Source organism: Dipodomys spectabilis, unplaced genomic scaffold (assembly GCF_019054845.1).
Source record: "Dipodomys spectabilis isolate Male_0828 unplaced genomic scaffold, ASM1905484v1 ptg000081l, whole genome shotgun sequence".
NCBI classification, from domain to species: domain Eukaryota; kingdom Metazoa; phylum Chordata; class Mammalia; order Rodentia; family Heteromyidae; genus Dipodomys; species Dipodomys spectabilis.
This window is the reverse complement of record NW_024870758.1, coordinates 19,274,943-19,302,065: the sequence shown is the minus strand read 5'-3', so window position 1 is coordinate 19,302,065 and position 27,123 is coordinate 19,274,943. Positions and strand designations below refer to the sequence as shown.

General features: G+C 35.1%; 1 protein-coding gene across 1 annotated transcript in view; it reads right to left on the bottom strand.

The window, feature by feature from the left end:
• The window catches only part of Galnt13 (polypeptide N-acetylgalactosaminyltransferase 13), a 499,964-nt gene that overhangs the window by 455,243 nt on the left and 17,598 nt on the right, over nucleotides 1-27,123 (bottom strand). The window contains exon 2 of the mRNA XM_042683515.1: nucleotides 13,972-14,217. Within this exon, the coding sequence (XP_042539449.1) occupies nucleotides 13,972-14,113 (142 nt within the window). The 5' untranslated portion in view covers nucleotides 14,114-14,217. The remainder of the gene's footprint in view (nucleotides 1-13,971; nucleotides 14,218-27,123) is intronic.

The window sequence follows — 27,123 nt, the reverse complement described above, 5'->3', positions numbered from 1 at the left end:
CCAGAATCAAATACAGTGACAATAGGGACTGTAACCCCTCTGTATTGTATCTTTACAATAAAAAATTAAAAAAGAAAACAGTCAAACTCCAATGTATATACAACAGAATTAAGAAAAGTGAGGAAGTGTGTTTTGGGGGAGATGAGCAAGACTTTTGAAAGGGCAACATTGATTCAGATGTATGGTACTCACAAACTACTTAGTTGAATGGCAACACCTTTTTGCAACTACTTAAAGATAACAAAAATATTAAAATAAAAAAAAGAAGATTTACTAACTCCAGCAAATACCCAAAATATCCAAAATATATGTAGACTATTAAAAAAGAGATGAATGAAGTAAAGTATTACAAAAAAAGTATTACTAAAGTAAATGTAACTGAAAGAATCTATATGTGGTTGGCTTACAGGTGCTTAAGTCATTTCCTATATTCATCCACATTGAAAAGAATTAACTATGATATCACAGAAAGAGAATATAAAGTATATATGTGTAATCACATATTATATTTAAGTGGTTTCTAATTTAAACAACTGTTATATTTAAGTAATTTCTAATCTAAGTAATTTCTAAAAGGAATAAGATTTTGCTTATGGAACTAATAACTTCAGGTAAATTGGATTTTTTCCATGAATGCTTTTTGTAGAGCTCTTTGTAATACTAATGTACTTTTTAGTTTATATAAACCTCAAAAGATCGTGATGGAAGTGAGATTGTATCTGGGTCACACTTTAAGATGAGGCCATAGTCACTTTAGATTACAGATCTTCTAATCCCATAGCAGTGTTCTTGCCACTGTATACCCTTGCACTTTGTACCATCAGAATCAATATGACAGACTAGAATAAAATATGTGTGCAATTCCAAGAAAAATGAAACATAAAATGCAAATGATATTTAATATAATAATGACGGGTGTACTTTAAGGAAAATATTCTAGAATATTTCCACGACTGTATACTATTGAAAACCATAGTTAATTCAATGAGAGCACAATTCTAATCCATTTTCACATAATGAAACCCTGGTATTTTGATATGGAATAGAGTGGACTTACAGGAAATTCATAGACTAGGACAGTGGCACAGTGCTAGAAAGGACATACTGAAAGGAGCAAAACCAAGATACTCACTTTTCCAAAGCTGTCTAAAACTGTCAGGTGTTTGATCAACTAATACAAAGTTAAGTTACTAAATCAGTTTAGTTCTAGATTATGACTTAAAAGACAAACCAATGTAATGAGAGAAATAGACAATACCCAGAGCCTGGTATACAGACATTCTACCTATACAATTTTCCATCAGAAATCATTAATGAGAGAAAAATAGGTTCAACTCACATATATGTATATCAGGCAAGTAAATTGTCTTCGATTTTATGATAAAATAAATTACTTAAGTACCAAATGTGAAAAGAACTGCACACAGAAAAATGCAGAATTTATGCCTAGAAAATAATCTACAAATATATTTTAAATTAAATTGCAGATATTATGGTGAGAGTATTCTCATACCCGGATGATGAGATTACAAAATTAGTAGACTCTCAAGAAATCACTATCACTGTAAAAGCTAATAAAATAAACAAGATTTTAGTTTCAGAATATAATTAGTTAATATTTTTGAAATACCTTCATAAAAATGCTCATATTACATGACTAATACCTCAAATGGTATATATATGTATATATATCCATATTTATATAATAAAATATATGATCAATCAAAATCACGTATTAAAAGACTATCTAATGCAGGATAATGTGTATAGTATACTGATTGAAAACATTAATAACTAATTTTTATTTTTGTATTGAGCTAAGCAACAAAACATTTAGCATGTAAGCTAACATTTAGCATGTAAGTTATAAAATGTTAATAATGATATAGAGTATCCAGATCTCTCATGTGATAGATAGAAACAGAAAATAGTCTAACAGGTTGTGAAAATAGACTGGCAATATCTGACAAATGTAAGCATGCATTTAGCATATGATTCAGCACTTCTATTCCTTGGTATTTCCCCAAGAATTGTAAACACATATGTCCACACAAAGACTTACACATGAATTTAGTAACTTTTACTCACAACAGTGACAAGATAGAAAAAAAAAACTAAATATCCTCCAAAAAGTGAAAGAATAAACAAATTGTAGTACTTCCAAATGCTATGATCTATTGTAGCCTGCAAGCGAGGATTGGAAACTTGACTTCCACTTTGCAGTACTGGGAGGCAGAGCTTTGGGGAAAGGAGTTTGGGTCATGAAGGCAGAATCCTTTGGAATGGATTAATGATGCTATAAAAAGGAAGTGGGTTCTCTCTTTTCTCCTCTTCTGACATATGAAGATATTAAGGACCCTGGTCTCAGAAAGACAAAGTAAGGAGTATAGTGTGTTAGTCTAGACACCTAATCTAGTGCCTTCACTTGAACTTTGAATCCATGAGAACTCTGAGTAATACATTTCTTGTTCATTATAAATTACTCTCTCTCCAGTATTCTGTTACAGACTGCAAAACAGGAACATACCATGCATAAATCAATTCTTAGCAACAGATTTGCTGGGATATGAGATGTTTTGATGAATCCCTAAAACCTATGCTGAACAAGAGGAGCCATACATGTGAGAAAGAGTGTGCACAGCATACTATTCTATTGGCTAGATGTTCTAGAAAAGTAAGAAACCAACAGTTATCAAAAATAGATTAGTGATGTTCTGAGTACAGTGGAGGGATTGATTGCATAAAGGTTTTATGTTATAGTTTTTTTGGTGGATGGGGAATTCTTGATTTTGTGGTTAAAACTAAGATATATTTGTCAATATGTATTGCAAAGTACTTATAATGGGAGCTCTTCAACATGTATCTCAAAATGGTTGAGTTTTAAATATTCCTTAACTATTTCCAAAATTATATTTACATTGAGTTATACTTTTTAAATAGCCATTGACCCTATTCACAAGTAGTTTACTTTCTTCTTCATATTTTCATATTTTTCACTTCCATTTGGGTTTTCATTTCTCATCCGTGAACTATTTTTTTTTTGTCAGTCGTGGAGCTTGAACCCTGGGCCTGGGCGCTGTTCCTGAGCTCTTCAGCTCATGACGAGTGCTCTACCACTTGAGCTACCAGTTTTCTAGTGGTTAACTGGAGATAAGAGTTTCACAGACTTTCCTGCCCAGCCTGGCCTTGAACCTCGATCCTCAGATCTCAGTCTCCTGAGTAGGATTACAGGCGTGAGCCGCCGACACCTAGCTTACTATTATTGTTATATATGTATTTTCCATTTGTTCTATTTGCTTATTATGGATGAATCAAATCTATTTTGTGCATATAGCTTTTTAAATTTACCTAGTATAAACTTTTCCTAAGTATTTCTGCTGGGCCTTCTGTGCATTATTATTTCCTGTACTCCCAAGAGATGCTTTTCTATCTGTACCTCTTTCCAGTGATAGCCCTACTACAATGTCAAGATGTAATGATCTAATCTAAGCCTCTATATCATGTAAGCAATATTTCAAATGTAACAAAAGGCATATTATGTTAGAATAAGCAATCCCCACGTTGAAAAATGAATGGGCCTTGAATATAAATCAAACTGTATGGGCCAATAAATATGTTTAAATATTCAAACTTTGGGCTAGTAACATAAATGATTTTTTTTGTGGGTCATGGGGCTTGAACTCTGGGCTGTCACACAGCATTTCAGTTCAAGGCTAGCACTCTAAAAACCAGAATTTTCTGATGGTTTATTGGAGATAAGAGTCTCAGGGACTTTCCTGCCCTTGCTGGCTTTGAACTATGATCCTCAGATCTCAGCCTCCTGACTAGCTAGGATTACAGAGATGGGCCACCCACGCCCTGCTAACCTAAATTATTTTAAAGCATACTAATAATTTATTTATTTCAAAACTTTTTAAATCATATTTTATTATTTTAAAGTAAGTTATAAAATAGGGTTAAAATTTAACATCAGTTTTTGAGAACAATGCATCTTGAACAATATCATCGCTTTTGTTATTCTTTCCTGTCTCTCCCAAGGCTACACATCCCCTCAATTTTTCTAGATTCATGGGACATACATTGAATATTTTGATATTCTATGTTTTTTAAGTCATGAGCATGAATTCTGTGACAGTGAGAACAGTCCAAATATACCCACAATAAGGCAGTAATGGTCAGCTGATGAGGGTAGCAACGGGAAAATTAATAAAATTTCTTTTTTAGAGGGCTGTGTCCACTACAACAGAGCCCCTTGATGACAATGATTTGCAGTGGGGAGAAATTAGATTAGCTATTTTAGTGGCGGGTTATTTGGTAGTTTTAAACCCAATCTATTAAGTCACTTCTAGTCTTTACAGAATTGAAAATGAAGTCTTGTCTTCCAGGCAAAGACAGCATCTTAGTGATAGTTGGTATCTTTATGTCATATGTTGTGCTTTCCTCATTGATATGCTGACTTTTCATTCCTATAATTTGGAATTATTTTTTCCCCTGCTGAATATGAAAACAAGAATATATCTTGTTTATCCTATCACCATCCCTAACATAAATATACTCTCAAATGTTTATTGAGCCATAGGAATTTACTTAATATTAAACTAAAAATGACTTTGAGTGAGTACTTAATGCATTAGAGGTATAATTGATACACAAAATTGTAAATTTGTTATGTACACATTCTGATGAATTTTGACTTGAGAATCTACCTTAAAAATATAGAATTTAACATTTTATTATTAATTCATTTTATGAAAAGTAAATCTTATTATGATTCATATAGTAATCAATTTAAACAACATTGCTCTGTTTAGTTACCATACACTTTGAGTAATTTTAATTAATGAAAAAAAGTTTAGTAGCTGAGTCTTACATAAATAAATTCTTTTATCTATGTAACTGAATTTTCCTAAAGTTCAGGGAATGATCAATATCGACTCCCTTTTCCAGGAACCTTTAGTAACACTTTCGTCCCTAAAGAAAAGTTAAAATCCCTTTCCCCAGTGCTCAAAGTCCTTTAAAATCTACTTTAATCATATCTTTCGATCTAAACCTAGAAATTGCTTTTTATGTCTGTTTCTGTTGGAATCACTTAACTTACTAATTTCCTACATCCTTGTCTTTGGAAAGAGAACAGTGCTTTCCTATCACTTGGGTTCCTTCTGTGATCCCCTCTCTCCCAAACTTCATGAATTCACATAATAATTATATCAACACCTCTTAATTCTCACATTGGTTGATTTGATATCTCTTCCAGCAGCTACCACTTTCTATTTTGTAAAGAAGTTTATTTTTGTTTGTGTTGTTTTAGAAAAATCTTTTTTTACTGTCATGGTGATATACAGAGGAGAACAGTTACAAAAGTAAGGTAATAAGTATTTTCTTGTCAAACTTGTCACCCCTTCCCTCATTTTTCTCCTATTTTCCTGCCCTGCCCCTTCCCCAAATTGTACAGATCATTTCCAACATATTATGTTGCGACAAGATTGTGATTCTTGAAGGCAATGTTCAATGTTATCAGCATGAAAATTCCAGAAGAATCATTAAAGATTAGTAACAATTACTCCTATTAATCTTATAGAATAGCTACCTAAATAATGTTTTTAAATTTTAATTATTTTTTTCAACGACTTCAAAAGTTTGCTCCCAGGGGTTACTGCATTTTATCAGTTCTCAGCAGAGACTTGATAAATGCAAAATTTCTAAAATCTAACATAAGACAAAGGTATTTTATCTTATATTATGCTAAATGTAACTTAATTTTGCATTTGGGTGCCAGCTCTTTTAAAGTTCTCCAGAAATATCCCCATTTGTATGAATATTTTACAAACAATATGCAAATATTATAACTGCATTATTTACAGTGAGTCCAGGAACACCTACATAAGAGACTCAGCATAGTCCAATCTATCAAAGCATAGGGACTCAAAGTTTGGTAAAACAAACTGTGAATTCTTTAATTTCTCTTAAATATTCCTGTGATTTAGAAAAACTTAATCAACCTTTCTATCTCAAGTTCTTCATGCTGCTTTGAAAATTAATAGAAGTGATATATATTTATATATATACATATAATGTGCTCAACACAGTAAACATAACATTTCATCCTTAGAATTTATTTTTATTTATGAAATTTCTGTTGCTTAATGGACTGGCAGAGGGATCAGAGTGAATTATAGGCACAGTATGAAAGACCAAAGCAAATACCAAATATGAGGTCAAAAAGGTTATATGGCCTGTTTTGAAAATAAGTTATAGAAAATTTATAAAAAATTATCAGAACAAATGTAAACACCACTTTTTGTACCAGATACATGATTTCATGATTTCATTTAGATGTCACATCCAGGAGGCTAACGCTGTTTTTAATCTCCATTTTCCTTATTAATTTCAATAAAATTATGAGTCACTACAAAATCAGAGATATATATGCCATTATTCCAAGTTTACTGGGTCTATGTGATATATTTCATATTATTGCATGCAAGTGTCAGTGGTCATCATAATCTATATAAAAGCAATTTTAATATGGACATTTTTTATATTGTTTTTATTTATGTGTGCTGGTACTATGGCTTGAACTCAAGGTTGGCTGTTCTTGCTTGGCTTTCTTGCTCTTCGGTGGCACTCTACCACTTGAGTGTCTAGTTAGTGGAGCTAGAATGTTACAGACTTTTATGCCAGGGCTGACAATCAACTATGAACTTTAAGTCTCAACTCATGAGTACCTAAGATTATAGGAATGAGCTACCCACACTTAAAAACAATGTTTTTTGTTTTATTTTGTTTTTTTTAAAAGAGTGCTTTTTAATCAAAGAGTGTTTTTTAACCAAAAATGTTTTAAAATATTCTTTTATTTATCTGTAAAGCAAGAAGCCACATATATGAAGATATTTATTCTTGTTTTTGTTATTTGTTTTTGTGCTGGTGTTTGAACTCAGGGGGCTGAGTGCTGTCCCTGAGGGTTTTTTTTTTTTCTGATTGGTTGGTTGTGGGGCTTGAACTCTGGGCTTGGGCACTGTCTCTCAGCTCTTCAGCTCAAGGCGAGTGCTTGAGCCACAGCACCACTTCCAGTTTTCTAGTGGAGATAAGAGTCTTACGGACTTTCCTTGCCCGGGCTGGCTTTGAACGGTAATCCTCAGATCTCAGCCTCCTGAGTAGCTAGGATTAAGGCATGAGCTACCAGTGCCAGGCTTGCAATATACATATTTTAAGTAGGGAAGAGTTCCTGTTTGTTATAATTCTTCAGTTCACTAGGTTTTCATGTACCCTCACATACAGAAATTCTTCACTGAAGTACCTAACAAAGATCTAACAAACATGATGAACAATGGTTGTCTGATTAATTAGTACATGTCTATGAGAAGACATGTACTATCAGAAAGCAACAAAGAAAAAAAGAATCCAAGAGTATAAGACACTTGTTTCCCTAAATTGATTAGAAGGAACAGATTGTTTTCCCAGCAGGACCAAAGGAAACATGAAGGTACTGAATTGAAAACATAAATGAACATATTTTCTTGATGTCCTCAAAGGTGGAGAAGCATCAGGAAGGTAATGTAAGGGGCAAAACAGAAAAGACGATCTTACAGAGCCTGAAAATATACAAGGTGATGATTGTTTTCTAGAGATCTTATTTTTTTTTGTGAACATACTGTACAGAGGGGTTACAATTACATGGGCAAGATAATGAGTACATTTCTTATCAAGCATTGCAGCCTCCTCCTTTGTTTACCCTTCACATCCCTTCCCAGCCTCCCCTGCCCCCCAACCCAATCCCCCCCGCCCCCGAAACAAAGTTGTAAAGTTCGTTTTCGACATGACAACTTGTACTTCTCATTGTTGCAACGGGTCCACCTGTATCCTTAAACGACTTATTTTTCCCCATCTCTTCCACAAATTATACCGACATCAAATACAGTGAAAGCAGGGGTTATACTGTGGGGGAGGGACATACAAAGCAACAAAGAAATAATCTTATAAATGTGTTAGAAACAAATGCATGAAAGAAAAAAACGTTTAAATACATATCTAAGGATTCATTTTCCTAACATCACCTTATCTGACCTTTTCTGCTTGACTCATACATATACTAGATATTGCAAATAAGGGAAACCATGAGACCTATGTTTCTTTGGGCTTGGCTTACTTCACTTAATATAATTTTTTCCAAGCCTTTCCATTTCCTAAGAAATGGGGCAATGTCATTCTTTCTGATGGAGGCATAGAATTCCATTGTGTATCTAGAGATCTTATGAAGAATGATCCCTGGTAAATATTTCCTTGGCTAAGCTTTACACACTTTATTGTCAAGGAAGATTCTGGATGATCTAGGTATTTTCAAAAGTGAAGAAAAATATTTATTTTGAGCTTTCAGAATATGTACCTCCAAATGGAACTTGAATCCATTGCAAGCTAGACTTTCCTAATGACAAGTGTCTTTGACTGAACTTAGAACTACCAAATCCTGTATATTGGTTGCTAAAATTCTGGAAGGATCCCTTAGGTATTCTGCCTCAGCTCCTACATAGAAAAAACAGATAGAATAATGCAGATTATTCTCACAAGTTATTTTGAATGAATTAACCATGTTGATATTTGAAGATATTCTCTTTTTTTTTTGTCAGTTGTGGGGCTTGAACTCTGGGCCTGGGCGCTGTCCCTCAGCTCTTCAGCTCAAGGCGAGCATTCTACCACTTGAGCTACAGCGCCACTTCTGGTTTTCTGGTGGTTTATTGGAGATAGGAGTCTCAAGGTCTTTCCTGCCCGGGCTGGCTTTGAACCTCGATCTTCAGATCTCAGCCTCCTGAGTAGCTAGGATTACAGGCGTGAGCCACCAGCGCCCGGCTGATATTTGAAGATATTCTAAAGTATGCCATACAGATTGTAGTATGTTAGCATTATTAACTAATACAATTACTGGTTTTTTTTTACATGCAGGAGGAATTTTTTTCTTTTATATTTTTCCTTTTTTCAGAAGTAAATTTAATTTCCTATAATGTATGTTTAAAATGTAGTGTAAAGTAAAGAAATTACATTTCAGTTGACTTTCCATATCTGTGATTATGCATCTTTGGGTTCAACTGACCACCGATGGAAAATATTCAGAAATAAATTACTTTTACAACGAAGATTCACAAGTATTTTTGTCACAATTCCCTAAAAATAGTGTAGCAAACATTTACATAACATTTTCATTATGCTAGGTATTATAAGTAATGTAGGAATGGCTTAAAATACACAGGGGGATGTATATGGGATATATATATATATATATATATATACATATATATATATATATATGTATATATATACTACCTTATAATAGGAATCTGTATTTTTGATAACTTTGATATTCAGGAAGTGGGATGATCCTATATATTCCCTCTACACTTTCTGATGCCTCAAAAGCCAACAGGGTTTCTAGACAGATCTCTTCCTATTAATTACTTCCACATCACCATTTCTCATCTCAAACCACATATTATCTAGGGACTGACCAATAGTGAGACACAAAAGTAGTTTGTTTTCCACACTTTTACTGAAAAAAAAAATAGAAACCTATACTCACTTAATTGGGAAGTAGCATGAGGTTTACAAGAAAATTATGATTTGTATTCATTTAATGCAACGTGGGACACATGAGGCCAGGGAGACTGACTCCCTGCCTAGAGCACAATGGTCTTTAGAAGTGAGTCTGGGACTATGATCCAGCCTGGCAGACTATCCCTGTAAACGTGCCACATACCCTCACATGGCCACCAGACAATTTGCAGGTGCACTGGAGCCATTTGGCTTACCAAAATTCTCTCAAATAGCCATGCTAAATCTTCCAACTTGTGAGTATCACTAATTCGTATTCCATGCTGGTCAGGAGCTATAAATAACCTTTAGTGTGCTTTAGTTCTAAAAGGCAATAGGATGACATGGAGGAGATTATGGGCTCCCTTAACATGTACTTATCTTACCTCCACAAAATGAAAGAAGAAATATGTCTGCACTGATCTGTATCTAACACTGGCACAGGTCCAACTGCTTCCATAAACTTCTTGAAATCATCTCTTTTTACAACATCATTCAGTAATTTTATGTATAAATGATAGTGCTGAGTCAGTATCAAAGATCTAATTAAGTTCTAATTCTCTATTTTAAAAAAGAACGCAAAATAAAAACTATTTCTGAAAAGATGACCAGAAAACTATTTTTTAAGATTGATGGCTGTTTAATAACTTTTTCAACTTCCAAACAAACACTTCATTTAGTTGCCTAATGTGTGAAATAAAAATTGTCCATTCTTCTCAAATAAGCTCTTCCTAGTCTGATTCCTGTTTTCCAAGACTGAAACAAAGAGTGTTCTGCAAGAAATACACAATTTGTCCTTTACATTTCTATTTCCTATGTGTTTTCTGGTGCTTATTATGCACCCGGTTTCTGCTGATATATCTCCAATGCCTCCTTATCTGCACCTCCTCCTTCCCACTGCTACGACTCAGCTACACACAGGTCTCTCTTCCTATACCCAGCACATGCTTGGCTGGCACAACCCCTATTTTTAAGTTAAAAAATAATGTTAATGTAAAACATTAAACTGCAATGGGCTAGGTGTTAGCATGTCTCTCACTCTCCAAGTTCTTAGGATGCACTGCTAAACACTCAGGTAGTGCACTTACTAGCATGGGGGGCCACCATAAGGTTGAAGATAGAGTTCAGGAATGGTAATATTCCCTAGAAGGCTGGGGATACAGCCCAGTGGTGAACACCTGTCTACTGTATGTAAGGTCTTTCATCTAATTCCTTGCAGTGCAAAAAAAAAAAAAGAAACAAATTCTCCAGAGCTATCCCTCACCCCTCACCCCTGTGAAGTTAGGGAGAAGACAGACTTCTTTTTTTATTGTGAAAATACTGCACAGAGGGGTTACAATTACATGGGCAAGGTAATGAGTCCATGTCGTATCAAGCATTGTTGCCTCCTCCTTTGTTTCCCCTTCCCATCCCTTTCCATCTCCAAACCCCCATCCCCCACCCACACCAAAGTTGTAAAGTTTGTTTTTTGACATAACGTCTTGTACATCTCATTGTTGCAATGAGTCCACCTGTATCCCTATTTAAACTATTTGTTTTTGACCTTCCCCTCCACAAATTATACCAACATCAAATACAGTGAAAGCAGGGGAGAAGATAGAAGTTTATAAGCAAATTCCTTTCCCAGAAACCATGGCTAAATTGCCGTAGTGTTGGACTGCCCTGCATCCAAAACCAGGGAAAATAATTTCCTGTTGTAAAATAGGTACCCTCTGTCTATACTATTTTGCTGCAAGAGTCTGGATAGACCTCTTCTAAGTCTCACAAATAAAGGCAACATCGTGTAATTTTATAATTCCAATACTAGGAAAATACATTTGGCTTACATCATTCTGAGATTTAAGACTGAGCATAAAAGCTCTAAGTGAGGAAAACTACATTTTAGGTGCTTGTGGAAAATGCTGTGATAGTTTTGCTGAATCAGGTTATAACATGTTTTGTGACCAATCTAGATGACTCTCTGCAACAAATGACAAAGTGATCATTGAACACTGATGCTATCCATCAAAACATATTTCTACTTTAGTCAAGCTGCAACTCAACTGATTCTAGAAATGAAGCAGAGAAAGTTGATTTATTCTGAGTTTTCACTGAAGATCAGCAAATCAATCCCATGTTCATCAAAAAACTGATGGATGCATGAAGTTATCTTACCTGAATAATTATAGATTATAATTATTATATATTATAATATATAATTATATTTATATATAATTATAATATATATAATTATAATTATAGCTAAAAATGCATAAAAAGCATACAAACTGTAGAAATACATAAAAAGCAAGTCACTCCCAAAATACTTTATCTTTATTATTTCTGTATGTTAAACACTATTGTGGCAGGGGATACTGGTTCACATATTTAATCCCAGATACCTAGGAGATGGAGATAAGAAGGATGGGGATTCAAGACCAGCCTAAAAAGATCTTAACAAGATTCCATTTCAGGGGATGGGAAGATGGCTCAGTGGTAGAGTGCTTGCCTCGCCTTATTGAGGCCCTCGGTTCAATTCCTAGCATCACATACACAGAAAAAACCAAAACTGGCACTGTGGCTCAAGTGGTAGAGCACTAGCTTGAGCTGAAGAGCTGAGAGACAGCGCCAGACCCAGAGTTCAAGCTCCATGAATGACAACAACAACAAAACATTCCATTTCAACAAAATGAGCCAGGTTTGGTGGCATGCATCTGTGAATCCAGCTAACATGGGAGGTATTAAGTAGAAGAGTCATCTATTGGGTCGCCTGGAATAATTTTGAACTCAAAAGAAAAAAGACATATATATATGGTTCAGGTAATGCAGACTAACAAATATGTACCAGAGTAAAAAAAATAAATTTAAAAAATCATGAAATTCTTAGGCCTTTTCTGAAAATAAAGTTACTCAAAATTTCCCTGAACAAGAATAAGTTATCCAAAGTACTATCTAAAAATTAATTTTCAGATATGCTCTACATATTTCCTTAAATCGAATACAACTTCAATGAAATATATTAGATTTCTTTGACAAAATGTCATGTCAACATACTTATAACATTAAAAGAATATTAAAGGCAGGCACCAGTGTTTCACTCCTATACTCCTAAATACTTAGGTGGTTGAGATCTGAGGGTTTCAGCTTGAAACCAGCCAAAGCAGGAAGCCTGTAATTGCAGTTCAAAAACAGCCCCAGAAGAAAGTCATAAGACTCTTGTCTCCAATTAACCACAAAAAAGCCAGAAGTAGATCTATGGCTCAAGTGGTAGAGCCTAGAGTCAAAAGACTCATGGACAGTGTCCAGGCCCTTCTTCAAGCCCAAGAACTGGCATGTGTGTGCATGTGTGTATGCACACATACATAATATTGTGGTCATTAAAACGACATCTCAACCCGTAACTTAATTTAGATTTACTTTTCAAAAAGTTGTTAATATTGCAACTAGGATCTTTTGTTTTAAACATGCACACATAAATGCAGAAAACATGCAATAAGCAGAGAATCTGTCACTTCAATGACAATAAAACTAATTTTTTTTTTTTTTTTTTGGTCCGGTCGTGGGGCCTGGGCGCTGTCCCTCAAGCTCTTCAGCTCAAGGCTAGCACTCTACCATGAGCCACAGCGCCACTTCCAGCTTTTTTTTTTCTTATGTGGTGCTGAGGAATTGAACCCAGGGCCTCGAGCAGGCAAGACAAGTGCTTTACCACTGAGCCACCTTCCCAGCCCCAATAAAACTAATTTTGAGTACTCTTAAGAGCTTAGGAAACCCATTTACAAAAATATTTTAAAAATATAAATACATTTGGATTTCAAAGTCATTCAAAAAAGAAGCAGAGAGAAAATTATGTGGAATCATTTTTCAGAAAATGAGTCTCTATGCCTTTACTTGGTAAATCACCATTATTATGTTTCCTTAGGATTCACTGTTATCTAGACATTGAAAGAAACCCATGAGGAAAAAATTACTGAGACAGAATGACTTTATAAAATACTTAAAATTATATTTTTGTCCTTAACTGATTCCTACCTGCAGCTTGAATCTAGTCGTAAATATGTATTATTTTAAGTTAGAGATCTTTACTGTGTGCTTCAACCACAACCTCCCTCATTGTAGGACTTTTCCTATGTGTGTTATTTGTTCTTTGAAAGATTTTGGCTTCTGGAAGTCTAGGTTGTACTTTCTGTCAAATTTGAATGTTCGCTCAGAACACTGGAATGATGGTGACTGAAACGTACCAGAGGCTTGTTAGTCCTTATTTTTTCCACAAGGAAAAAACCAAGGAAAGGAAAGTAGCTTCCTTTTGACTGAATTTATATTAAGAGATCTGTCAAAATGCTCTTCTAATCAATAAGGCAAAAATTACTCTCGAGGTTGTCAAGATTAGCCACTACTTGTCTTGTGAGTACTCACCCCTCAGTGCAGGCAGCAGGGATCTCTCCTTCTTGTCATCACATTTGTTACACTCACTGAAGTACAGGAGTAAGAAGACATCCACCAGGACCCACATCAAAGAAGTGGCTAGAACCACCTTGCAGTAGACAAATCTCCTCATGTCTTTGCTTGATCTTTAGTCAACACTCAGATCGAAGACTAGAGCTACTGTGATAAATCCAAGCCACAGAAGTGAACTCCAGGATAAAAGTAGGATGCATCCCACTGCATTAAAAAAGAAATATTGTATTATTACGACTAGTGCTATTATTATTATATTATTATGTAGGACTTTTGCATAAAACAGAGCACAAAATATATAACTTATTTCATGTTCCAAAATATGTCAACATTCAGATCATTATAACTTTTATCAACCCCCTTAAAATGAAGCCTGTGACAAGCCAGGCTAAAATTCTAGTATCTATGATTTTTTTTTTTTTGGTCAGTCATGGGGCTTGAACTCTGGGCTTGGGCACTATCCTTCAGCTCTTCAGCTCAAGGCGAGAGCTCTACTGCTTGAGCCACAGCGCCACTTCCAGTTTTCTAGTAGTTTATTGGAGATAAGAGTCTCAGGGACTTTCCTTCCTAGGCTGGCTTTGAACTGGGATCCTCAGATCTCAGCCTCCTGAGTAGCTAGGATTGCAGGTGTGAGCCACTGGTGCCCGGCTTAAAATTCTAGTATCTAATACTGGAATTAATACTAAAAGTGCTCTGCTACACCATTGATAAACTATTTGAATTCTTCAAATTGTGTTGTCTTTTCATTGGATTGTATCATGATATATAACACTAGATTGTAAAATAGTGGAGTTCTTCTATTGATGCAATAATACTGAACTAGAATATATTGAAAATGAACTGTACAAATTGGCTGTGGGGTTGGGGGGAAGGGAAAGTGGGAGAAAAATGAGGGAGGAGGTAATAAGTTAGACAAGAAATGTACTCACTACCTTACATATGTAACTGCAACCTCTCTGTACATCCCACTCATAATAAAATTAAATTAAAAATTAAGAAATCAGCATGTGACATATTTCAACGTGACTAAAAGCTGGCTGGCTTTTATAGACACATCTGGGCCTATACAATTTATATCACTGGGAGATCATATTAGCCTCTTCCTCATCTGTGAATTAGGAATAACAATGTCATATGGAAAGAATTGCTAAGAAGATTAAATATGATCATCCATATAAAGAATCTTAGAGAACAGAATGATCCAGATACAAAAGTTTAAAGAAAGTTCCTGCATTAAAAAATAGTTACATAAAATAAACCGGTACTTATTTAACCTTAAAAGCCCCAATTGGTTTGCATAAAAACTATCCGGAACAGATATACATTTTAGAAAAGACAACATGTATGCAAACAATTTAGCAGAAGAGAAACAACATAATTATGTAAAATTACTTAAAATAACCAGAGTAAGAATATTAAAAGACAGCTTAGGAGGCAGAGATAAAAGTATTGAGTCCTAACCCAGCCAAAGCAAAGGAAGAGATGAGACCTTGTAAGAAAAGTACCATTAAAAAAATAGAAAAACATCCAGAGTAAAATAGTGTTTGCCTAACAGGTACAAGACCCTGAGTTGACTTACTACAACAAAAATATTAAAGAGCACAGAAATAAATATACATAATTCTTGAGATATTCAAAATAAATATGGACTTGTTTTATTTATACAAGCCAGTTTTTCTAAAATAATCAGGCAAAAATATGACATGATTTGCTACATTAAAAATAGTGTCAATTTGTTGATATGTTTAGTCAAAGAAAAGTACTAAATACAAAAATATTTTAAACATTTGTCTCAAAATAAAAATAGAAAATATGATTTGCTAGGTAACACCTCTTTAACAGTAACTGATTTTTGTATATTAAAGCAATAAAAATGTTCCTGTTCTATGGAAACCATTAACATTCAAATATAGTTTTTTGAACTATTTCTATTTTATTTCTGGAGGCAAAAAATTATTTCCACTGTTTTGCTTCTTAGTGTTTAGGTCAATGAAATAAATGTTATGATTTTTCATCTTGCTATGCTGAAAATGTTCTCAGCAAAGATTCTTATCTATTCCTTCAACATATTTTGAAAAGTAAGTACCAGTTTGTGAGCTAAAATCACATAAAGTAGCAGTTAAAAATAAAAATTACTGGTGGTTCTCATGAATAATCCTACATTCTAAGGAGATCGAGAACTGAAGACCAAGGTTTGAAGCCAGCCCAGGCAGAGGAATCTGAAAGACTCTTATCTCCAAAAGACTCTTACCTGCAAAAAGTTGAAAGATACCACTCAAATGGTATCATGGAAAAAATGCCAGCCAACAGCTTAAGGTCTTGAGTTTAAGCTCTATTATTGGCACAAAAACAATACTGATTATTGCTATGGGGATGTATGTGGTCCCTGGCTACACAGAAGGCAGAAGATTCACATCCCTCCCTGACTAATTCTAGTAAAGATTTAGGATCCTGACCTATCAAAATCATAAAAAGCTGGGGGCATAGCCCAAGTGGTAGAGTACTTGCCTTGTAAGTACAAGGCAGAGTTCAACCCAATACCACCAAGCAGAAAATTGCTACAAAGAGGCATTTTTAAAACTACATAAAATTTACATCATTTTGTGTATTTGAATGTATAGGGGAAGGTGTATGCACAAAAGGAGAGTCATATATTACATAAAACACATAATATTTTTGGGTATTTTCTTGAGAAATAACTGTGGAATGTTCATTATTAAGCTTATCCCATTTTCATTTCACTTTTAACTGCTAAATGTTGGAACAGCTAAATGTTAAAAACTGATTTACAAATGAAGATTCCACTACATCTATCACCTATTGTTGTGTGTATGTTTTTGCACATTTTTTTTCTTTTGGTCGGTCATGGGGCTTGAACTCTGGGCCTGAGCACTGTCCCTACACTCTTCAGCTCAAGGCGAATGCTCTACCACTTGAGCCACAGCGCCACTTCCTGTTCTCTAGTGGTTTATTGGAGATAAGAGTCTCCCGGACTTTCCTTGCCTGGGCTGGTTTTGAACTGTGATCCTCAGATCTCAGCCTCCTGAGTAGCTAGGATTATAGGCATGAGCCACAGGCACTCGCCGAACATTTTTGATATATGAAACAATTCAAGCTGTCAAAAAATGGTCTTAATATGTAGTTCATCTCTTCATTCTATAGTAATGAAAATCCAATGGAAAAGCACAGAAAACAAAGTTGCTACTGAATGGCCCTCCTTGGAGATATGGCAGTCCAATTTTACCCTGGGTAGGGATGCTTTAGGCAGGCATCCTGTTTCTGGGTACTTCTAGCCTAGTCCAGCTCTATGCACCCCCAAAAATATTACAAGTAAGCTAAAAGATTTTTAAAAAAATATGAACGCTCTTATAGTAGATGTTCTGAAATGACTTAATAAATATTTGAATAGCTAACATATGTCATTCCTTAATAAGTCAGTCAAAGTTATTGGGACTTTAAACTCTAGTTAGGATAAAGTAAAAATTACATTTTATTGCCACTTTAAGCATTACTGAAATTGTCATTATTTCATAGTCTATGGATTTAGGAGAGCACTGAAAGAATTCTAACTCTACTATTCCATGTGACAAAATTAAGTTGCTGCATAATTTTTTTCATTTAATTACAAATCAGTCTATCTTTGTATATTTGAAGTTTTAAATCTACCTATGTATACTTCTTCCAAAAAGGTTCAGTTTTAATACTGAAAAAGCTCTTATCACCTGATATCCGTAAAATGATTATCTCTTTGTGAGTTCCAATCTGTCTCTTCTTTTGGGAACAAATGTGATGGAGGAGAAAGATAGTTCAGAATACATGGAATCTATCCAACGTAAGTACAGTTGGGGGTCCAGGTTTCTTTAAGAAAATCAGCAACTCTATTGTGTTTTTATTCTAATAAGCTACTCATTTGCAAATAATGTTCTATTTCTCAAGCAGCCAAAAATCCAGCTTCTGCAATACCCCTGGCTTGTCAATCCAAAGTGCAGGATGACTAACTAGCCTAAACTACAGGATCTTCTCTCTGCTACCATGACCATTTTCTTACAGTTTCCAAAATACTTTCATGGTTGGGAGGGGGCGCGCAGTGGCCCATTCTTGTAATGCTAGCAAATAAGATCAGAGAATCAAGGTTTGAAATCAGCCTGCCATGAAAATCCTTGAGTCTCTTCTCCCTAGTTAATCAATCCAAAAGCCAGAAGTAGAGCTGTTACTCAAGTGGTAGAACACTAGCCTTAAGCAAAAAGTTCAGGAATAGTGCCCAGACCCTAAGTTCAGGACGGCATCAATTTTTTTCAACGGTTATCCCAATTTTCATATTTTGATTTGCTTTTGATCTATAGTGATGGTGTCACTATGTAGCCTGTCTCAGTTTGTAGAGTCCTGGGATTACAGATGTATATATCTAAGCCTGGAAATATATGCATTTAAAAAAGAAATAGTACATTAAATTGCAGAGCATCTGCATGGCAAAGACATGGCTTGTTAGATAAATAGAAAGGGCACAGATTGGGAGAAGATCTTCACTAACTACATAACAGACAAGGGCCATATATCAAAACTATCCATAGAGCTCAAAAAATTAAACCTCCCAGTAACAAATCCTCAAAGAAATTACCACCCCATTAATAAGTGGGCTAAAGAATTAAAAGGAGACTTCTCTGAAGAAGAAATGAGAACAGGCGATAGACAATAAAGAAATGTTCAAAATCCTTGGACATAAAAGAAATGCAAACTAAAACTACATTGAGATTCCACCACACCACAGTTAAAATGGCCATTATCAAGAAAACAAATAACACAAGGTGCTGGAGGGGATGTGGCCAAAAGGGACACTAATACACTGTTGGGGGGAGGGTAAACATTCAACCACTCTGGAAAGTAGTATGAGGTTTCCTAAAAAGCTAAACATAGAACTCCCTTATGATTCAGAAATTCCACTCCTGGGCATTTACCCAAAGGACCACAGAAAAGACCACACTAAAGCTACCAGCACAGTATGTTCATTGCAGCATTATTTATCATAGCTAAAATATGGAACCAACCCAGATGCCTCTTATAGATGAATGGAATAGATTGAGAAAATGTGATATAGATAGATAGATAGATAGATAGATACATAGATAGATAGATAGATAGATAGATAGATAGATAGATAAATAGATATAGATATAGATATCTATCTACCACATTTTCTCGAGCTATTTATATATAATGGAATATATATTATATACAATGGAATATAATATATATAATAGAATTCTATGTTTTCATCAGAAAGAATGGCATCATCTCATTTATAAGGAAATGAAAAAAACTTGGAAAAAAATATATTGAGTGAAGTAAGCCAGAACAAACAAACGTAGGCTCTACGGTTTCTCTCATTTGTAATAATTAGTATATGTAGAGGATAGTCCTAGAAGAGCATCACTATACCTCAATAGCTATGAACATATGACCATATAAAATGATGCTAATCAAAATGAACTCGAAAGCAAGACATTTTTTTGTTTTTACTTTTGCTTTTATTTTTGTTTTCTTTTAATGTACTATGTAAAGTTATTATTTTTCCTATTTTTTCTTTCTTCCTTTGGTTTATCCCATCATCTGTTTTTGATTTTGGTACCCTGTGTACTGTGTATGTATTTTTCTGATTTGGGGAAGGGAAGGGGAGTAGCAAAATGATGAGACAATGTGACAAAGGGTGAACCAATTTACCAAAGATACTCACAGACACTGTGTTGGAATTAATTTTACAGCTAGTGGGGAGAGGAGACTTGAAGGGGAAGGAAAGTGAGGGAAAACAAGGGAGTGGGTAACAATGTTCTACAAAATATTTACATTACCTTACTTATGTAACTATCACCCCCCTGCACATCACACTTACAATAAAAAATTAATGGTATAAATTAATTATACAAATAATTTTCATTATATTTACAAGTGTAAAAATTCTCTCCATTCAAACTATACTTTTTAACTCTTCTCCCTTCCCTTTTTTATTTTGTTGCTTTTGTTTGTTACTCTGTGTGTGTGTGTGTGTGTGTGTATGTGTGTGTGTGTGTGTGTGTGTGTGTGTGTGTGTGTGTGTGTGTGTGTGTGTGTGTGTGCGCGCGCGCACCTTTCCTGGGGCTTGAACTCATAGCCTGGGAGCTTTGTTCCAGAGCTCTGTTGCCCAAAGCTAGTACTGTACCCCATGAGCCACAGCTCCACTTCCAGCTTTGTGGGGCTTGTGGTTGTGGAGTCTCATGGACCTTTCAGTCCAGACTGGCTTCAGTCCTCATTCCTCAGATCCCAGCCTCCTGAGAAGCTACGAATACAAACATAAGCCACCAGCACCCAACTCTCCCTTCCCCTTTTAAGTTATTGGTGGTTTTCTATATCCTATTTTCAACATACATATATGATCTATGTATAACTTCATTAAATATATGCCTTTAAAAATTTTCTCTAGATAAGAAAAGTTTAAGAGATGGAAAATTATCTGGAACCATCTTGCTACTTGGGAGTGTTCTCTTTCTTCTTGTTGACTAAGCAGTGATATCAGCCACATGCTATGTACTATTTATTACAGTATTTTTCAGTTGACGTATGCACCAGTTTCTTTATCTTATTGAAATTAAACTTCAAGTATAGCCATAAAATATAGGTAAAGTTCAGGGGGGTTGGTAACTATTTCATTAAAGTCAGAAGAAAAATTTCTTTGGGGTTTCTGTTCTATTTGTTGTTTTGTTCAATTAGAAAGTTATTACTTTGGTCTGGGATGTAGCTCAGTGGCAAAGCGCTTGCCTAGCAAGTGCAATGTCCTGGGTTCGATCCCCAGTACCAAAAAAGAAAAGACAAAAAAAATACAGTTTAAAAAAAAACCCAAACAGAAAGCTATTACTTCCCCCACAGATTGGAGTTTAGTTACTACTAGACATTTTTATCTGGAGTTGTATATTCTCTTCAGCACAAGATTGCATAATGCTTGCAAATTTATTTAATCTATTTTATGAGGCTACACTTGAAGATGCCAAAGGATCCTGGAAGCTCTTCTAAAATTTCTGGAAGGACTTCCAGAAGTATCAGCACCAAGTAAACTTTCAGTATTTTGAATAGCTAAGTAGCTCCTATGACTAATGGCCACAGAATTTTTGCAGAGTTCCTACATACATTAATGACTCTAGTGAGTAAGCATGGAACAAATTTCCAGATTTAGTTGTAGTTCTGATTGAAAGGCTGACCTTTACATGAAGGAAGATTAAAAATTAACATATATCTAGGTGGTTAAGGCATATACATATGTCTATATATAAGTGTGTGTACACATATAAATATAAATATGAATGAGTAAATAGATGATAGATAAATAGATCAGATAGATATACACTCACTTGCATTTAAATTAAGGAAAAGGCATTAGGAGGAGACCTACATAGACTCTAAAGATACATACTGCAGAGTTGCAATGACAAGATTTAAACTGGATTCCAACACATATTATTTGTATAACAATTCAAACTACTGAAAAGTTTATTGGCTTGATTATCTGGCTATTGTTATTATAAGGAATACTATTAAACAAATAAAGAGTATGCCAGTCACCTACGCTTCCAGAAATAGTACATGGTCAGTGTACCATGATTAAAGGGACTGAGTACTAAGAACATGCCAGCCAGGCGCCGGTGGCTCATGGCTGTAATCCCAGCTACTCAGGAGGCTGAGATCTGAGGATCACTGTTCACAGCTAGCCCGGGCAGGAAAGTAGTCGGTGAAACTCTTATCTCCAATTAACCACCAGAAAAGGAAGTGGCGCTGTGGCTTAAGTGTTAGGGCAGCACCTAGACCCAGAGTCCAAGTCCTACAACTGACAAAAAAAAAAAAAAATCTCAGGGACATCACCTAGGCCCTGAGTTGAAGTCCCTGGACTGATACACACACAAACACAAAGAGGAACTGGTGGTGAGTTGTGAGGAAGGAGAGAGAGACAGACAGACAGGTAGACTTTCAAACAAATCAATCTCTAACCCTCATATAACTTCCCACCACTTTTCTTCCTCCTACTGTCATCTCCATGTTTTGCTTTGTTTTTAATTGATGACTCAACCCACTATGCTTCTACATTAGCATAAAATAGGCAAACCATCAGAAGGCAATTTTGTACATGGCCAAGATGAATGTACCATTATTTCTATTACAGTAATTCTCAATCCTACAAGTACAAATATTCAATCAAGTAAGTGTCCCTCAAAAAGTATTAAACCTTCTTGCTTTCATAGATACAAGAATATTTATCTCAGATATACACTAGTTATTGCAAATAAGGGAAACAATGGGATCTATGTTTCTTTGGGCCTGGCTTATTTTACTTAATATAATTTTTTCCAAGTCTTTCCATTTCCTAATAAATGGGGCAATGTCATTCTTTCTGATGGAGGCGTGGAATTCCATTGTGTATATATACCACATTTTCTTGATCCATTCATCTACTGTGGGGCATCTGGGTTGGTTCTGTATCTTAGCTATGGTAAATAATGCTGCAATAAACATAGTTGTGCTGGTAGCTTTAGTATGATCTTGTTTGTGATCATTCGGGTAAATGCCTAAAAGTGGGATTACTAGGTCATAGGGGCAGAAATGATCAGATAAATTGATGTTAGGCAAAATGAACCCCAAGATAAGGAATCAAATGGTTTTTCTTTCTTGCTATTGTTTCTAACATATAAGATGATTTCTTTGTTGCTTTGTATGTCCTTCCCCCACGGTATAACCCCTGTTTTCACTGTATTTGATGTTAGTATAATTTGAGGAGGGAAGGGAAAAAACACATTGTTTAACTAGGGATACAGGTGGACCCATTGCAACAATGAGATATACAAGATATTATATTGAAAAGCAAACTTTATAACTTTGGCACCCGAGAAGGGGGAGGGGGCAAAGGGGGGCAATGTGGATGGGAAGGAATGGGAAGGGGAAACAAAGGAGGAGGCAACAATGCTTGATAAGAAATGTACTCTTGGGCTGGGAAGGTGGCTCAGTGGTAGAGCGCTTGCCTTGCATGCATGAGGCCCTGGGTTCGATTCCCCAGCACCACATAAACAAAAAGAAAAAAAGCCGGAAGTGGTGTTGTGGCTCAAGTGGTAGAGCGCTAGCCTTGAGCTGAAGAGCTGAGAGACAGCGCCCAGGCCCAGAGTTCAGGCCCCACGACTGGACCTCCCCCTCAAAAAAAGTAATGTACTCATTATCTTGCTCATGTAATTGTAACCCCTCTGTATTTTATTTTCACAATAAAAAAAAATTTTTAAAAGAATACATATGATGTTCTTGTCTCTTCTGCATCAATTTGTTTTGATTACATTGTTACCATTTTTAAAACAGAAAAATTTAATGTTGATAATAATCTCAATAAAGTGTGACCCCACATCCTTCTTCAGCTACCACTATATCCATCTGTTTACCTTTAATGCTTAGAAATAGATAAAATCACTGTTTGAACATCCTTACCTTCTCATTCTTTCTCATAATCCCAATAGACTTTACCTCCTGTCCCTTTATGAAAACCCTAATTAGTATGGTCATAGTCAAATCCAAGTATCAATTGTCAATAATTACCTTACACAATTCTTGAGTGGTATGTGACTCCCTTACAAAAATGCCTTGTACTCCTTTCTGAATAGTCTTTTATACATCTTGTTTTAGATATTGTAAAAGTTCTGTTGGCTCTAAGTTCATATTTGGGCCATTTTTCACCAATTTTGCCACCATCACTAGACACCAACCCACCAACTCCACCTTGAAATACGATTTCATATTTTTCCTTGAGAGCATGCTTTGTTGAGACACAATTGACATCATACAGTTGAGCCATTTAGAGTGTGTAATACAATGGCTTGAATGTAGTCACGAGACTGTGTAACAATTGCACTTAATCCTTCCATATAAAATGTATGGTCAGAGTGGTAGACGATTGAGGGGAAAAGGGTGTATTTAATAACTTCACTGAATTTTCTTGGACATGAAGGGATAACAGCAACCTTGATCTCTGGGAAAGAAACACTGTATGCCAAAGGTACAAAAGGTGAGCATAGTTAATTGGCGTTTTCTTTGTTACCTATGTCTATCATGAGAACCAAGCAAAATTATCATGTAGCCTTCTTGAATGAAGCAGCATCTATGCACGGCAAATGCTTAAGCAAAACAATGCAGTGATAGTCAGATCAAGCTTGATAACAAATTCAGAGCTGAAGACACTTGTGCCCATGCGAGTTATGTGTTTGCATACAGAGCTCACTGAACCATGACTGATGTGACCATTAGGAATCTAAGTCCTTGATAACCTATCACAATGACAGTCAAAGATTAGTGGTAGGCTGATCTATTCTCCCTTGTACCAGTTTGGCTGGATAATAGATGGGCTGTGCAATCTATGCTAATTATATAAAATTAGACCAACTCTGGGAACTGGTGGCTCATGTTTGTTATCTTAATTACTTATGAAGACTGTGGTTCAAAACGAACCCTGGCAGAATATTTTATGAGACACCTCTTTCAATCAGTAGCTACATATATTGGCATTCGTTTCTCATCTTAACTCTCTAGTAGACTAAAATCAAAGGAATCACAGTTCTGGACCAGCCAAAGTATAAAAATCTACTAGACTCTATCTCAGTGGAAGAAACCGGGAATACTGATTCATACCTGCCATCCATAATTTACAGGAAAAGTAAAATCAGTAAATCATGGTCCAGGCATAAGCCCCAGCAGAAAGCAAGATCTCAAAAATAGCCAATGCACAATAAGGTTGGAGGCATGGCAGTGGAAGAGTTCATGGCTAGCAAAGCCAGACTGAAACTGCAGCACCATCAGCAAAAGAAAACTGAGACCCACACTGACACCTCTGAGACATATTTACAGTGGCTGTGTCCAGGACAAAATGTAAAGTCAATACTGTCTGTTGGAATTCTTGAGATCACATCATATTTGCTTAAAATAAATCCACTACCATAATTATAAAAATAAAATTTATTTTCTATTAATCCTAAAGATGCAATTCAGTATCCATGTAGAGGGTAACTTGGCCCTAGGTACCAAAGATAAAGCACACTGTAAGGAACATGATTCTTCCATTCTTGCTTAGGATTCAGGAGGGGACACAGATAAGAGCAGTAAAGTATAGCAAGAAAGGAAATAAATGAAACATATGGAACTCTTTTTAACAGACAGTTTTATTACAGAATTATAAATTTTGTGAGAATGCAACAACAAACAGTAATTGGGCACAAAATATGAGAAGAACTTTACAGAGAATGTGAGGCAGATGTCATTCATCTGTCAAGGCAGCTCGTTATGCTAACTCTCTGCCATGCTTACACACAAATATCTTCTATGAAGACACAAGCCCAAAATCTAAAATAATGGGACTTCATAAGAAATAGATTGTCATTAATTGATAACATAATTATGCCTACATAAAGAGGAGACAGCAAAAATTTATGTATGACACTCAAAAAGAGAATGAAATGAAACTGTTCGAAAAGTTGTGCTTATCAACCTGAAAATGATTCCTAAGGCATCTGATTGAGGCACGTAGTGACTATTTAGCATTCAGCCCATATTTTCGAATCAATGGTTCAATCTTGTTCTTTAATTGTGACCAAAAGGGATAAAAATAGAAGTCCAAAATACCCAACTGGAAATAAGACATAGAAATTAAGACAATACTACAGCATTTAGACAGCTCCCAGTAGACATATACTAGCTAGCTGGCCATATCCTGCCACAAATCTCATGATTAATAAAATAAAATTTCCACCAAGATGTCAAATCATTAGACAATCTTAACCTCAGCTTCCTTCTTGGCCTTAAGGCTTCTGAATTCTTTATGACTAAAGATATGAGGAATGTATTAAAAGTGTTCTTTCTTTGAAATGTGTAGGGTAATATGACTATTTCTTGTCTAGCTTAGGCTTCTTCTTCAAAACATGGACATTTGTTGGTAGGAAATAAAAAAGAATAATTTAGTTTATCTTGTAAAATTATATTAAATTCACTCTGATTGCTCTGGTTGGAAATTAGAGATAAAAATTAGAAAAGTTCAACAAAAACACTGAAGTCCATGGCAAAATGACTCACAGCTGCACAAATGGAGGTGGAAGAAGTAAGCTGACCACAGATAACACCAGAGTTGTATTAAAATTACACAAGTATAAACAAAATTTTATTTTTATGTCTATATATTTTACTTCATAGGAGGAACGCATATCTTTCTTAAATGTAGTTGTAAAATACTGGTGGGTGAACTGTTCAATCTCATCCATCAAAAAAAAAAAAAGCCTCATTAAAGATTACATACACTTAATTATTAACTAGATTTGCACTTTCAGGGACAATTAGTTTTTTTCTTTCAAACTTCCTGGTACAGCTATTAATCATAAGTTAATGCCTTAAAAGACAGGCAATTAGAAGGAAGAGGTAAATAAAGAACCAAATAGCCAGGATATTGAATAATTAGACTTTAGTTAATTAACAGCAAAGTAAAAGTATTATATCCCTAAGGAATCCAAAATTTTTATTCTTATTAGCCAAGTAAATTTGTCATAAAATTAATAAACACTGCAACTTATTAATCAATATGGAGCGGTACAATATATTACTATGCACATTCCAATAGTACAAAACAAAAATTCAAGCTAAGTATGGTGATGCAGGTTTATATTTCCAGATACTCAGGGGGAAATAGAAGAATGATCTTAAGCTCAGAAGAAGCTCAGGAGACATTAATGAAGTTGTATCACAAAACAAAATTTAATCAAAAGGACCATGCTGGGTGTGACTCAATCAGTGGAGTGCTAGCTTGGCATATAACAAGGCCTTGTGTTCATTGTCTAGTACTGCAAAAACAAAACACAAAAATTCAATAAAATACATAAATTTCCCCAAAATTTCATGAGAAAAAAAGCAGAATATTCTTTACAATATGTAATAATTGATCAGAGTTTATTTAGGCATGTAAGCACACGAGGAAAAAACTCGCAAAGTAACATTTTTCCTATCATCTGGAAAAACTACTACTAATTAGAAATTGAATGAAATACTGTTTTAAACAAAATTATATTATAGCAAGAGCAG